The 14,349-nt window shown below is 44.5% G+C and overlaps 1 protein-coding gene and 1 long non-coding RNA gene across 2 annotated transcripts in view; one reads left to right on the forward strand and one right to left on the reverse strand.

Moving 5' to 3' along the window:
* The window catches only part of LOC145879567 (recoverin-like), a 10,500-nt gene extending 4,220 nt beyond the window's left edge, over nucleotides 1-6,280 (reverse strand). Inside the window, exons 1-2 of the mRNA XM_082975542.1 lie at nucleotides 6,202-6,280; nucleotides 5,394-5,931 (exon numbers count right to left, since the gene is read on the reverse strand). Of these exons, the coding sequence (XP_082831668.1) occupies nucleotides 5,394-5,774 (381 nt within the window). The 5' untranslated portion in view covers nucleotides 5,775-5,931; nucleotides 6,202-6,280. The remainder of the gene's footprint in view (nucleotides 1-5,393; nucleotides 5,932-6,201) is intronic.
* A 5,990-nt stretch (nucleotides 6,281-12,270) lies between these two features.
* On the forward strand, nucleotides 12,271-13,660 carry LOC145879568 (uncharacterized). The gene is made up of 2 exons (XR_014392404.1): nucleotides 12,271-12,486; nucleotides 12,859-13,660. It is a non-coding gene; the product is annotated as an uncharacterized LOC145879568 (long non-coding RNA).
* Nucleotides 13,661-14,349: the final 689 nt, after the last annotated feature.

Raw genomic sequence — 14,349 nt, forward strand, 5'->3', positions numbered from 1 at the left:
GAGCCATGCAATCTCTATAGACAAACATTGGCAGTAGAATGGCCCAACTGAAGAGCTCAGTAACTTTCACTGTGGCACCGTCATAAGATGCCACCTTTCCAACAAGTCAGTTGATACAATTTCTGCCCTGTAGAGCTGCCCCGGTCAACTGTAAGTGCTGTTATTGTGAAGTGGAAACGTCTAGGAGCAACAAGGGTTCAGCCGCAAAGTGGTAGGCCACACAAGCTCACAGAACGGGACCGTCTAGTGCTGAAGCACATAGCGCGTAAAAATCTTCTGCCCTCAGTTGCAACACTCACTACTGAGTTCAAAACTGCCTCTGGAAGCAACGTTTGTCGGAAGCTTCATGAAATGGGTTTCCATGGCCATGCAGCCGCATACAAGCATAAGATTCCCATGCGCAATGCCAAGCATCAGCTGGAGTGGTGTAAAGCTCGCTGCCATTGGACTCTGGAGAGGTGGAAACGCGTTCTCTGGAGTGATGAACCACGCTTCACCATCTGGCAGTCTGATGGAAGAATCTGGGTTTAGTGGATGCTAGGAGAACACTACCTGCTCGAATGCATAGTGCCAACTGTAAAGTTTGGTGGAGGAGGAATAATGGTCTGGGGCTATTTTTCATGGTTCGAGCCCCTTAGTTCCAGTGAAGGGAAATCTTAATTCTACAGCATACAATTACATTCTAGATGATTCTGTGCTTCCAACTTTGTGGCAACAGTTTGGGGAAGGCCTTTTCCTGTTTCAGCACAGCAATGCCCCCGTGCACAAAGCGAGGTCCATCAGAAATGTTTTGTCAAGATCGGTGTGGAAGAAATTGACTGGTCTGCACAGAGCCCTGACCTCAACCCCATCGAACACCAACATCAGTGCCCGACCTCACAAATGCTCTTGTGGCTGAATGAAAGCAAGTCCCAGCAGCAATTTTCCAACATCTAGTTGAAAGCCTTCCCTGAAGAGTGGAGGCTGTTATAGCAGCAAAGAGGGGTCCAACGCCATGATCTTGGAATGAGATGTTCGACGAGCACGTGTCCACATACTTTTGGCTATGTAGTGTATTTGTATATGTCATACAGTGTCATATACTGTAGTAGTAACCGCAGCCCAAAGCTCAGTGAAGCCAAGGTAAAAAGCAGTAACTGACTTGAGTGATTGTTGTTACTGCTTTCTGTCCTTTGTTTCACAGTAACTTTTTCCAGTTACTGCAAATATGACCCCCCCCCCCATTTCCTCCAAAACACAACACAGTGGAGGAAGAATATTTGTCCAGGTGATAAAGCATGCAGTTACTGCTCTTTTGGTTTGTAGGGCAGGTGATGACACCTGCATAAAGGAATGACTTGCAGTATGTATTACACACATATCATGGGCTATTTGGCCAATCAAGTGCTATTTCAAAATTAGGTGATTTTGCAATGACAATCAAAATCGAATAAATCCACTGTAATAACTGATTCTAGACCTATGGTGTAAATGATCCTCTATAAAGTCAATAGTCAATCAGGGGCCATCTGAGTGTAACTTTAGAATCAGGCCTTAAAGCTGTGACCCACATAGAGACAGGAACCACTCATCTCTCACACTTAAAACACCCAGATTAACGTGGATTATCGCCAAGACCCAGGCCATAGGCCAAACACCAAGATGTCCTCCTCCTTTTCTCCCTCCCTCCCTCCCTCCCTCCCTCCCTCCCTCCCTCCCTCCCTCCCTCCCTCCCTCCCTCCCTCCCTCCCTCCCTCCCTCCCTCCCTCCCTGATTTAGGCTGAGTATTTCCTAAGGTTAATTTAGTGTTTTACCCACTAGGCCTAATCCTAGATTGGGATTGGGTGAAATGATCCTAGATCTGTGCCTAAAGCCAACTTTTACCAGAGGGGGGTTGGCTTGGCAGGCTATTCAGTACAACCTATATAGTACAGCCAGTTCCCCGTTGCCCTGACAACTATAATCTTGATGGAGAATAAACACATTTTGGTGCCAGTACGGTACAGTAACACTGGGGAGAGGTGGTGCTATACATGCCCATTGGCAATCTGCCAGGGACAGACAGAAAGACAGACAGAGACAGGCTCATCTCAGGGCAAAGGTACTGGACACTATTTACCTCCCCATCACTCCCACTTTGCCCATGAGCCTGGCCTGCCCAGTCCCTGTCTCTCAGTCTAAACCCACAGCCTGGCCTGCCCGGTCCCTGTCTCTCAGTCTAAACCCACAGCCTGGCCTGCCCGGTCCCTGTCTCTCAGTCTAAACCCACAGCCTGGCCTGCCCGGTCCCTGTCTCTCAGTCTAAACCCACAGCCTGGCCTGGCCTGCCCGGTCCCTGTCTCTCAGTCTAAACCCACAGCCTGGCCTGGCCTGCCCGGTCCCTGTCTCTCAGTCTAAACCCACAGCCTGGCCTGCCCGGTCCCTGTCTCTCAGTCTAAACCCACAGCCTGGCCTGCCCGGTCCCTGTCTCTCAGTCTAAACCCACAGCCTGGCCTGCCCGGTCCCTGTCTCTCAGTCTAAACCCACAGCCTGGCCTGCCCGGTCCCTGTCTCTCAGTCTAAACCCATAGCCTGGCCTGCCCGGTCCCTGTCTCTCAGTCTAAACCCACAGCCTGGCCTGCCCGGTCCCTGTCTCTCAGTCTAAACCCACAGCCTGGCCTGCCCGGTCCCTGTCTCTCAGTCTAAACCCACAGCCTGGCCTGCCCGGTCCCTGTCTCTCAGTCTAAACCCACAGCCTGGCCTGCCCGGTCCCTGTCTCTCAGTCTAAACCCACAGCCTGGCCTGCCCGGTCCCTGTCTCTCAGTCTAAACCCACAGCCTGGCCTGCCCGGTCCCTGTCTCTCAGTCTAAACCCACAGCCTGGCCTGCCCGGTCCCTGTCTCTCAGTCTAAACCCACAGCCTGGCCTGCCCGGTCCCTGTCTCTCAGTCTAAACCCACAGCCTGGCCTGCCCGGTCCCTGTCTCTCAGTCTAAACCCACAGCCTGGCCTGCCCGGTCCCTGTCTCTCAGTCTAAACCCACAGCCTGGCCTGGCCTGCCCGGTCCCTGTCTCTCAGTCTAAACCCACAGCCTGGCCTGGCCTGCCCGGTCCCTGTCTCTCAGTCTAAACCCACAGCCTGGCCTGCCCGGTCCCTGTCTCTCAGTCTAAACCCACAGCCTGGCCTGCCCGGTCCCTGTCTCTCAGTCTAAACCCACAGCCTGGCCTGCCCGGTCCCTGTCTCTCAGTCTAAACCCACAGCCTGGCCTGCCCGGTCCCTGTCTCTCAGTCTAAACCCACAGCCTGGCCTGCCCGGTCCCTGTCTCTCAGTCTAAACCCACAGCCTGGCCTGCCCGGTCCCTGTCTCTCAGTCTAAACCCACAGCCTGGACAGATTTGATGATTAAGATTATTGTTAATTAAGATGCTTCCTGCACAGTTCTCACAGCCACTCCTACACTTCTACTTATCTATCTACAGTAGTGTAGTGGGATGTAAACGCAAGTAAATATGTTTTTTTTGCACAACAGTTTGTCCACCGTTTGGGGAAAAATGCATTGAAGTATAGAAGTGTTACTTTTTTCACAGTGACTGGCTATTTAACCACCTATTTTTTCCCCCACTATACCCATGTTCACATTTCGGAGCTAATAGGTGTATCAACACCGAAAGAGATGCCATCACAATATCAACCTCAACCAGACACCTCTAAAATCTATAGTCTCCATGTGTTACGTTGGTTGACTCCGCCCTAAAGGTTTCAGCTGGGATAGAAAAAGGCTGATAGAAATGACTGTTGGTCTTGGCCAGTGTTGCTCAACATTGATCCTGGGACAGGGCACCCACTAGGCATGCTGGATTTCACTCCAGCTCGGCATCACTTAGGCTGCGTTTACACACTAATTGGTCTTTCGACCAATCAAATCAGCTCTGAAAAAGATCTGCTGTGAAAAGATCTGATGCGTTTGGTCAAAATACAAATTAGTGTGAAAAAGATCAGAATTAGGCTGCCTGTGTAAACGCTGCCTAAGATACTAATTAATTTATCCCCTTAGAACCAATGAGATAAATGACGTTGAGAGTAAACTACTTTAGAATTACTATATTAAGACAAATGGTGGTCTGCCAATTCAACTAATCCTTGTTAATGGGAGTAATTGGTAAACAAAAAAAATAAACTGCATACAGTGGGTTAAGTTGAGAAACCCTGTTGTAGGCAACATGGGCTGTGTTCACACAGGCAGCCCAATTATAACCTTTTTACACTAATTGGTCTTTTGACCAATCACATCAGATCTTTTCACGTCGGCTCTTTTTCAGAGCTGATCTGATTGGTCAAAATACCAATTAGTGGAAAAAATATCTGAATTGGGCTGCTTGTCTAAACGCAGCCATAATTGGTTATGTGTGTTACTTTGTTAGTTGATTATCTACAGACTACATACTTTAGGCCCTGAATAAGCACAGAAGCATGGGGACCACAGTAAGTACAGTAGCCTACATTTTCTGGATGCTAAATCATTAATCTTGTGGATTATCAGGAAGGATTGGGTGGCTGAAATGGGCAAGAGCTCTACATTAGCTAATTGATGATTAGGACTGGAACCTACAGCAGGAGGTTGGTGGCACCTTAATTGAGGAGGACGGGCTCGTGGTAATGGCTGGAGCGGACTGGGTGGAATGGTATCAAATACATTAAACACATGGTTTCCATGTGTTTGATGCCATTCCTTTAACTCCTTTCCAGCCACTCCTACCTACATGTAAAAATGACCTCGACTAACCTGTATCCCCGCACATTGACTCGGTACCGGTAACCCCTGTATATAGCCTCGTTATTGTTATTTTATTGTGTTACTTTTTATTATTTTTTACTTTAGTTTATTTGGTAAATATTTTCTTAACTCTTTCTTGAACTGCATTGTTGGTTAAGGGCTTGTAAGTAAGCATTTCACGGTAAGGTCTACACCTGTTGTATTCGATGCATTTGACAATTAAAGTTTGATTTGATTATTATGAGCTGTCCTCCCCTCAGCAGCCTCCAATGGGACCTACATACCAAGGAAAATAAGGTCATTTTTGACAATTGACTGATTGACTCATTGACTGATGATATACAATATATAGACAGGACCTACATTTAAGAAAAGCCATATTCCCAGAACTCCATAATTTGTTCTCATAAAAAAGCCCCAAAAAATGTTATGGCTATTTTCTTTTGTCAATTTGGAGGTGACCCACTTTTCCCATGCCACATACTGTAAATGGTAGAAACATCTGCTCCTTTGTATGCCTATATCCACAATTTCCCCTTGTCCCATCTTCAAAATGATCATCATTGATTGTTGCTGTAAGAAGGTTCTCCTACCGAGTGGTTCGGGGTTGGATATCTTCTCTTGCCCCTTAATAGTTCAATGTTCTAATCCTTCCTTGATCACTCACCTGGCAGATGACTTCCACTTCTGTCTTGGTGATGTATCCGTTCTTGTCCACGTCGAACAGTGAGAAGGCCCACTCCAGCTTCCTCGTCGTCTTCCCACTGGAGGTCATGTGCAGTGCAATGATGTATTCCTTGAAGTCCAGAGTGCCGTCCTCGTTGGTGTCAAATGAACGGAACACATGCTGAGCGTAGGTCTTGGCTTCGCTATCGGGGAAGAAGCGCGCGTAGATCGTCTCGAACTCCTCTGGCGAGATGCGTCCAGTGGGACACTGCTTCTGGAAGTTCTCGTACCACTGGCACAATTCGTTCTCCGTGAACTTGGTGTTGAGCTTCAGGTCCTCCAGGATCTCCTTGGAAATAGCACTGCTCTTGGCATTCCCCATCTTATTAGCCTGTACTGGGATCTCTCGGTTATTGTCGAAGGCTCTCTGAAGTAATGCCTTTTTGAGTCACTGATCTGTCTTTTGTTTGGGTAAAATCCTCTGTTACTGTGGATCTTCCTTTCCTTACGTTGACTCAGCTGTCCAGTTCAAAAGATTCCTGAAATAGTTACAAATAGATATTGTCCAACAAGCACAGCACAATCAGATCTCTACAATGACTGAAGTGTTACCCAGTGTACCACTAGGAACAAAGTAAGTGGTAGTAAGTGGTAGTTGATTAAGGTTTTGGGTCTGTATGTTCTAGTAAAGACACTTAAATGGGTTTAGCTGAGCAGGTCCTCCTAATTCTAAAACAGCCATCAACAAAAGCCTTCACTATCAGGGAGAAAGAACAGAGAGGGAGGCAGAGCAAAGAGACATGACTTACCTGTGTCAGCAGTAGAGAGAGTATGAAGTGATGTGTTAGGGATGGACTGATGTCATTCTGATGGGTGACGTAGATAGATAGATGGAGTAGGGAAGGAGGGGGGTGGAATTAGACTGCTATCTTTGGCGACTGGGTTAATTCAGTTAATTCAGGATTTAAGGTGGCTGAGCTTTTCACTCAAATTAACTTTAGTTTCCATATTCTCTTTTGCCAAACCATCTCTCTTCTTGTCTGGTCTGTGTGTCGACCAAGGCCCTGCTATCATTAGACATTTAATTTCTCAATAAGAGCCAAATCCTAACTTTAGATACGTGTACGTAACTTAAACCCAATAAAAATCAATGCAGGATTTTCTTGAAAGTACAAGTTAGGTACGAGACTTCAAGTGAGAATTTGTCTTTGCTTGGTTACCACATGACCTAGCCAGGAGAAAGACTGGACCATAGACCCAATACAGACACTGTATATGATTGTTAGTTGTAACAATGAGTGCTATATTCATCTGTTGAGCAAAAACTGAAGTTGTCTGAGCCAGTTCTAGTCTATTATGTAAAGCAAAAAATAAGTCTCACACCAGTTTCAAGCATCATGGTGGAGGACACAAGTCTGATTGGTCACACTAGTAAATTACTATTCTCTATTTTAAGACAATTAAAGTAAGTGGTAGTTGATTAAGGTTTTGGGTCTGTATGTTCTAGTAAAGACACTTAAATGGGTTTAGCTGAGCAGGTCCTCCTAATTCTAAAACAGCCATCTGTACAGGCCTTTTATAGGAAGTTCAGCTGCCCCTGGCCACTTCCTTCCTTCACCTCTCTGTCTCTGCCTCCTTTCCTCCTTCACCCCGTCTCTGTCCCCTTCCCTCCTTTACCCCGTCTCTGTCCCCTTCCCTCCTTTACCCCGTCTCTGTCCCCTTCCCTCCTTTACCCCGTCTCTGTCCCCTTCCCTCCTTCACCTCTCTGTTTCTGCCTCCTTCCCTCCTTCACCTCTCTGTCTCTGTCCCCTTTCCTCCTTTACCCCGTTTCTGTCCCTTTCCATCCTTCACCTTTCTGTCTCTGTCCCCTTTCCTCCTTCACCCCTCTGTCTCTGTCCTCTTTCCTCCTTCACCTCTGGTCCTTTCGTTCTCTGCTACTCCATTCTATCCATCTCCTCCCTGCTCCTGTCCGCTTCACTTGTTTTATTCTGTCCCCTCATCCTTCCCCTCTGTACCCCTTCTCTCATTCCTCTCCTCCACCTTGTCTCCTTCCCTTCTGTTCCCTCTCTGTCACTTCCACCTTGTCCCCTTCCCTCTTTTGTCCCCTCTCTGTCTCCTCCACCTTGTCTCTTTCTCTCCATCCTGCACATGCTTTTCCAGAAAGCTCGGCTCCTAGATGTTTATCCTCTCTCTGGCTTGTCTCTCATCATGCCTTTGTTTTGTCTCTACAGTAAGTGTAAACATATAGTACCAGTCAAAAGTTTGGTCACCACTACTCATTCAAGGGTTTTTCTTTATTTCTACAATTTCCTACATTGTAGAATAATAGTGAAGACATCAAAAGTATGAAATAACACATATGGAATCATGTAGTAACCAAAAAAGTGTTGAACAAATCTAAATATATTTTATATTTCAGATTCTTCAAAGTACCCACGCTTTGCATTCTCTCAACCAGCTTCATCTGAAATGCTTTTCCAACTGTCTTGAAGGAGTTCCCACAGATGCTGAGCACTTGTTGTCTGCTTTTCCTTCACTTTGCGGTCCAACTCATCCCAAACCATCTCTATTGGGTTGAGGTCGGGTGATTGTGGAGGCCAGGTCATCTGATACAGCACTCCATCACTCTCCTTCTTGGTCAAATAGCCCTTACACAGCCTGGAGGTGGTCCTGTTGAAAAACAAATTATAGTCCCACTAAGCGTAAACCAGATGTGAAGGCGTATCGCTGAAGAATGCTGTGGTAGCCATGCTGGTTAAGTGTGCCTTGAATTCTAAATAAATCACAGACAGTGTCACCAGCAAAGCACCATCACACCTCCTCCTCCATGCTTCACGGTGGGAACCACACATGCGGAGATCATCCGTTCACCTACTCCGCGTCTCACAAAGACACAGCGGTTGGAACCAAAAATCACAAATTTGGACTCATCAGACCAAAGGACAGATTTCCATCTGTCTAATGTCCTTTAGTAGTGGTTTCTTTACAGCAATTCGACCATGAAGGCCTGATTCACGCAGTCTCCTCTGAGTTGATGTTGAGATGTGTCTGTTACTTGAATTCTGTGAAGCATTTATTTGGGCTGCAATTTCTGAGGCTCGTAAATCTAATGAACTTGTCCTCTGCAGCAGAGGTAACTCTGGGTCTTTCTTTCCTGTGGCGGTCCTCATGAGAGCCAGTTTCATCATAGCGTTTGATGTTTTTTTTCCAACTGCACTTGAAATGTTCTGTATTGACTAACCTTCATGTCTTAAAGTAATGATAGACTGTCATTTCTCTTTGCTTATTTGAGCTGTTCTTGCCATCATTTGGACTTGGTCTTTTATCTTCTGTATACCACCCCTACCTTGTCACAACACAACTGATTAGCTCCAACGCATTAAGAAGGAAAGAAATTCCACAAATTAACTTTTAACAAGACACACCTGTTAATTGAAATGCATTCCAGGTGACTACGTCATGAAGCTGGTTGAGAGAATGCCAAAAGTGTGCAAAGCTGTCATCAAGGCAAAGGGTGGCAACTTTGAATAATCTTAAATATAACATATATTTTAATTTGTTTAACACTTTTTTGGTTACTACATTATTCCATATGTGTTATTTCACAGTTGTTGATGTCTTCACTATTATTCTACAATGTAGAAAATAGTCAAATAAAGAAAAACCCTGGAATGAGTAGGTGTGTCCAAACTTTTGACTGCCACTGTAAATCTCTTAACATGTCCTTCCCTTCTCCCTCTTTAAGTGTTTGTTTTGACAGAAGTATTTCTGTAATGCCCTGTAAGTCCCTTATGGTGCTTTTCCATTGAGACTTACCCTCACACCAGTGGACCATCAGTGTTTTATGTTAATGTCAGCTCTAGTGTTGTTGTGTTTCCATCAGAGTCCTATACTACAAATCAGGTTTGAGGAGTTATCGAGGTAACTTGACAATTAAGACTATAATTAACAACCTCTGTATCATTCAAGACTGTTGCTTTGTGAGAAGGTGTTAAAGTTCACAGTTAGCCATTGTTATGTAAATGCGAGCCAGATTTAAAGTACCCAGGGCCTTGCCTCCAAATTAGAGCAACTCCGCCCGAGCCATGGCCCAGTGAGACATGGGTGACAGCCTGCGTAAGTGGAACAGAAAAGTCTGAGCCTTTTGGGAAAACACTGAGGCAAATCCTTGTTGGAAATGAGCCATTATTGTCTCTTTCCCCACTCTGTCTGTCTTTGTTTTGTCTGCGATAGGAACATGTACCCCACTTTACTACCTCCTACCCACCTGGACCCCCATCTCTGTCTCAATTTTTCTTGTGGTAGTGTAGTTTGTGTCTTTCTCCTACCCCCTTTCCTCCTCACACATTTATTTGTGCCTGTACTATAAGTAATAAGGTAAGGAATTGTCCAAAATGACTTACAATGAACCCACACAGCCACTATGTCACAAATAGGTAACAACAAGAGTCCAACTGTAGCGTTGTAAACACCATGCTTACTCATTAATCACATTAAATAAATAATAATCTTCAGAAATGACTTTGTCAAAGAATCAAAATAACCAGGACTTTACAATGATGGTGAAAAGTTGGGGAAATTTTGGGGTTAATTGGGTTAAAGTCAGAAAAACATGACTTGGGACATTCCAAAATTGGGATTTTCAGAGAAAACAATGAATTTACTTGAATGAAAACACATCACTATTGACATTTTACCATGGTTTAGTTTAGTTACAGCAGTATGTAACCCAACTGTTTAAACTGAGAGTTTTTATCAAAATGTAAACACATTGTCACAAGGACATAAAATGCATTCGTAGAACAACCTTTTATGTATTTGGGTTGGGACGATCCCGAACTACTTCAATAATCACAAAGGTTGGTAAAATAACAGTATGCTGGAGATAACTTTTGTTATTTTGAGGTGGATGTGTGAGTTGACAGTGTTTGTTCCTCCTATGCCTATACTGAAGGCCATCTATAACCATCCCTCTTTCTCCTGTCCTAATTAACCCTTACATCTGATTCTCACCTGTTCCTATCTAACTCTGTCAAAAGAGGATTTTCTCTTCTCTATAAATATACCCAGTGAGCTTGTTCATTGGATTACCACTGCCCCGCCCTGCTCCAGTCTGAGTCAATTACCATCACCCCCATCACTCAGATAATTACTACCCCTCCCCCCTCACAAAAACAATCCCTGGCCTTTGACCTGTAATCTCTGAGCTCCAGATAGAAGTTCCCCACAGGCCCAGTGTTAGATTCCTGATCTGGAGGTACCCACAGGCCTAGTATTAGATTCCTGACCTGGACATAACCACAGGCCCAGTGTTTGATTCCTGACCTGGACATAACCACAGGCCCAGTGTTAGATTCCTGACCTGGACATAACCACAGGCCCAGTGTTAGATTCCTGACCTGGACATACCCACAGGCCCAGTGTTAGATTCCTGACCTGGACATACCCACAGGTCCAGTGTTAGATTCCTGACCTGGACATAACCACAGGCCCAGTGTTAGATTCCTGACCTGGACATAACCACTTTTTGTGATAGTAAAGGCATCTGCTGAAACTAACAGTTACTGATTCTTTTTTTTACAGTGACAGCTCTAATGCTGAATTTCCACCTCAGACCTACCCAGCATCAGTGTGCCATCATGTGTTTATTTTAATGTAGGCTGTAGTGTTATTTTCTTTCCATCAGGAGTGTGACACTAAAGACTTGGGGTGAAAAGGCAGGAGTAGACTATCAATGACTTGTAAAGAGCAGAATCAACAACCTCTGGGTGATCAAGACAGTTGATTTGTTTCCATTGTTATGGAAACAAAGGCTGAAAAGTATCAGTGGCCAGGCCTTGGCCCCAACTCAGAGCAGGACCGTCGATGCCATGGCCCAGTGAGACACAGGTGCCGGTCCGTGGAGATAGAATCATACAAGTCTGAGCCCTTTGGGTAAAACACTGGGGGAAATCTCAGGTGGAAACATGGCATTATTATATGTGCTTCATGGCTTCAGATCAACATTGGCACATTTCTGGGAATGTCAGAGTTTGTTCGTAAACAGTCGTACTAGCTACCGTGCCAGGAAACCCCTCCGTTACACAAGCAGTTAATTGAGTCAACGTGTGAGTACGTCAGTCTGTCTGTGGTAGGGATGTCTTCTGGTCTTCAGACAGACGGGAGCCTCATTCTGTGGCGTGGGAAGAGGATCATCCTGGGTTCTTACTGACACATATAGGTAATACGGCTGAACCTCCGTGATTTCCATCTGTGTCCTCCACAGGTCTGCATTGGTAAATTACCTCCCAGTACCTTATGGATAACAACATTCAGGCTGTAGATATATATTTCCTGACCGTAGCAAACCGCAAGAAGCAGTACACTGAAAAGCAAATTCCATACAGTTAAAAACAGTACTACTGTACTTATAAAGTCTCATTGCCTCAGGGTCAAAATAAGGAGCTATAAACCTAAATATATGAGCACAGGAGTGGAAAAAGACATTCTGAGGCTTTTTATGAACACAGTCAAATTCACCATTGCTAATGTGATTTATTTTCAGTAGAATAGTGCAGAAAGAGCACTTAAAGAGAGGAAGTGATATTGGAAACAAGGAGAGGGAAACCTTTTAAGAACTAGAAAAAACATAAACTCTAAGTCTACCCAAACAATGCCTTGGTCGGACACAGCCCAAACCTTCAGAGAGAGAGCGAGGGAACGAGGGAGAGGAAAAGGAAGGGGTCCTAGATAAATACCAGTTAATGGGTCATAATGAGGCTTAATGACAGACGAGACCTTCCTACTGAATACAGAGAACAGCAGAAACAAACAAATGATAACAACAATCATAACAACTGCGTCCGCCTCCGTCTTTGTCGGCGTCACATGATAAAGGTGACAAGCAATGAGTCGTCTGCTCCCATTTCTTGAGAATCTCCCCACAGAGAAAGCCAACACAGTTTGGCCTTTACTGAAGATGACAAAACCCATACATTTGGGCTCTTCAGTAATCGAATGATTTTCATGAATGGAAAGGACGTCCACAGACCAACATTTTACACATCAACCAACCAATGTGCTCTTTGGTCCAGTATTGATAGGAAGCCACTGAGGTGAGTATTTATTTTCTCTCAAATTATATAGTTTTCTTTCTCTTTAAAGCAGTGTTTTTTCTCTATTTATTTCATGCTTGAGTTAAAGCTGTAGAGTCATGTGATATTGATTAGGGACTTCTAAAGCCTGATTTAAACACTGTAAAGACAAATACGTCTATATGAAGATATCCTGAAGCAATAAAGAAAAAAATCCTCACATTACATAGACAAGAGTGATCTTGTCTATGTAATATCTTGGTTTGTTACTGGTTGTTGTCACTGATCAATTTCATTATATTGCATCACGATCATATCATTCAAAAGTAAAACATATACTGCAGACGAGATGAACACACCTCCATCCATGTGCTTTAACTGACTACTTTGTAGCCCAGGACTGGACACAAGACTGGACACGAGACTGGACACAAGACTGGACACAGGACACAAAGCCAAGAGAGCAACAAAGCAAAGAGAAATATACAAAAGGAGTAACAGAGATATGTACAGAAGCTACTAACGGAGTACGAAAGAGACATCTAAAAGATAACAACAAAGATGGACACCCTGGATCCCTCTGCTCTCCCAGGTGCCACCACCGCCGTGACCTATGACTCCAAATCAGAGATGGTGACCCTACCAGGAGGGGTTGTCTCCGTAGCAGGCATCACCGTCATAACCGGGGGCGCTGAACTGTCCTGTGGCTCCTGCATGCTAGCCTTTGGTGTTTGGGGCACTCTGATTGGCCTAAGCGTGGTTGCCCTGGGTATCTGGGACCAATCAGTGCAGGTCGGGGGCCGGACCTCGCACCTCCTGGGGCTGGGATTGGTGGTTCTGGCTATCAGTTTTGGGGTGGTGGGCAGTGTGGTGGGCTTTCGCTTCCTGACGAAGAGGAGGAGAGAGATAACGAAGGAGGAGAGGGAGGATGGGAAGGTGGTGCTCATAGGGGAGAGAGGGAGGAGTGTTATAAAAACTGTGACTGTGTAAAAAAATGTAAAAAGAGGGGATGAGAGAAATACGTTTTCAAGTTATGATTATTGCACGTAGTGGTCGGGCTGTGTTGCACACTGTCACACTTTAGTATTAGTGGAAGAACAGTCATGTTTTATATGTATGTTATGAATTTGTTCCACACCATAAAAATGTATTTTGGTTGAGTAATTTGAAGATTAAATATTTGACAATCTCTGGCTCCATGTGTAAACGCCAATTCTTCCCCTCTTGTTCTGGTGTCACATAAACAGACCTTTATCTCTTCTCTCTTTTCCCTCCTCTTCATCTTTCTCAATCTCCCTCTTCAATCTGGGTGGAATGCAACAGGAAAGTGTGACGATGAGAGGTTTCCTGTGGAAAACAAAACACAATTTTCTATGTGATGCAAGTAGATTACTTTTCACATGGTCACTCTTCACTATTTAGTCAGACAGGCCCACCGTTTGTAAAACATTGCATAACATTTGCATTATCAAATCAAATCAAAGTTTATTGGTCGCATATACAGATTTGCAGATGTAATCGCAGGTGCAGCGAAATGCTTGTGTTTCTAATTCCAACAGTGTAGTAATACCTAGCAATAATAATCCAGAAGAAATATATATATACTGTACATGATTAGAATACACTATATACAGTACCAGTCAAAAGTTTGGACACACCTACTCATTCCAGAGATTTTCTTTATGTTTACTTTTTTCTACATTGTATAATAGTTGTGAAGACATCAAAACTATGAAATAACACATATGGACTCATGTAATAACCAAAAAAGTGTTAAACAAGTAAAAATATATTTTATATTTCAGATTCTTCAAAGTTGCCATCCTTTGCCTTGATGACAGCTTTGCACACTATTGGTATTCTCTCAACCAGCTTCACCTGGAA

The sequence above is a fragment of the Salmo salar genome, chromosome 05 (assembly GCF_965601325.2).
Source record: "Salmo salar chromosome 05, fSalSal1, whole genome shotgun sequence".
NCBI classification, from domain to species: Eukaryota; Metazoa; Chordata; class Actinopteri; order Salmoniformes; family Salmonidae; genus Salmo; species Salmo salar.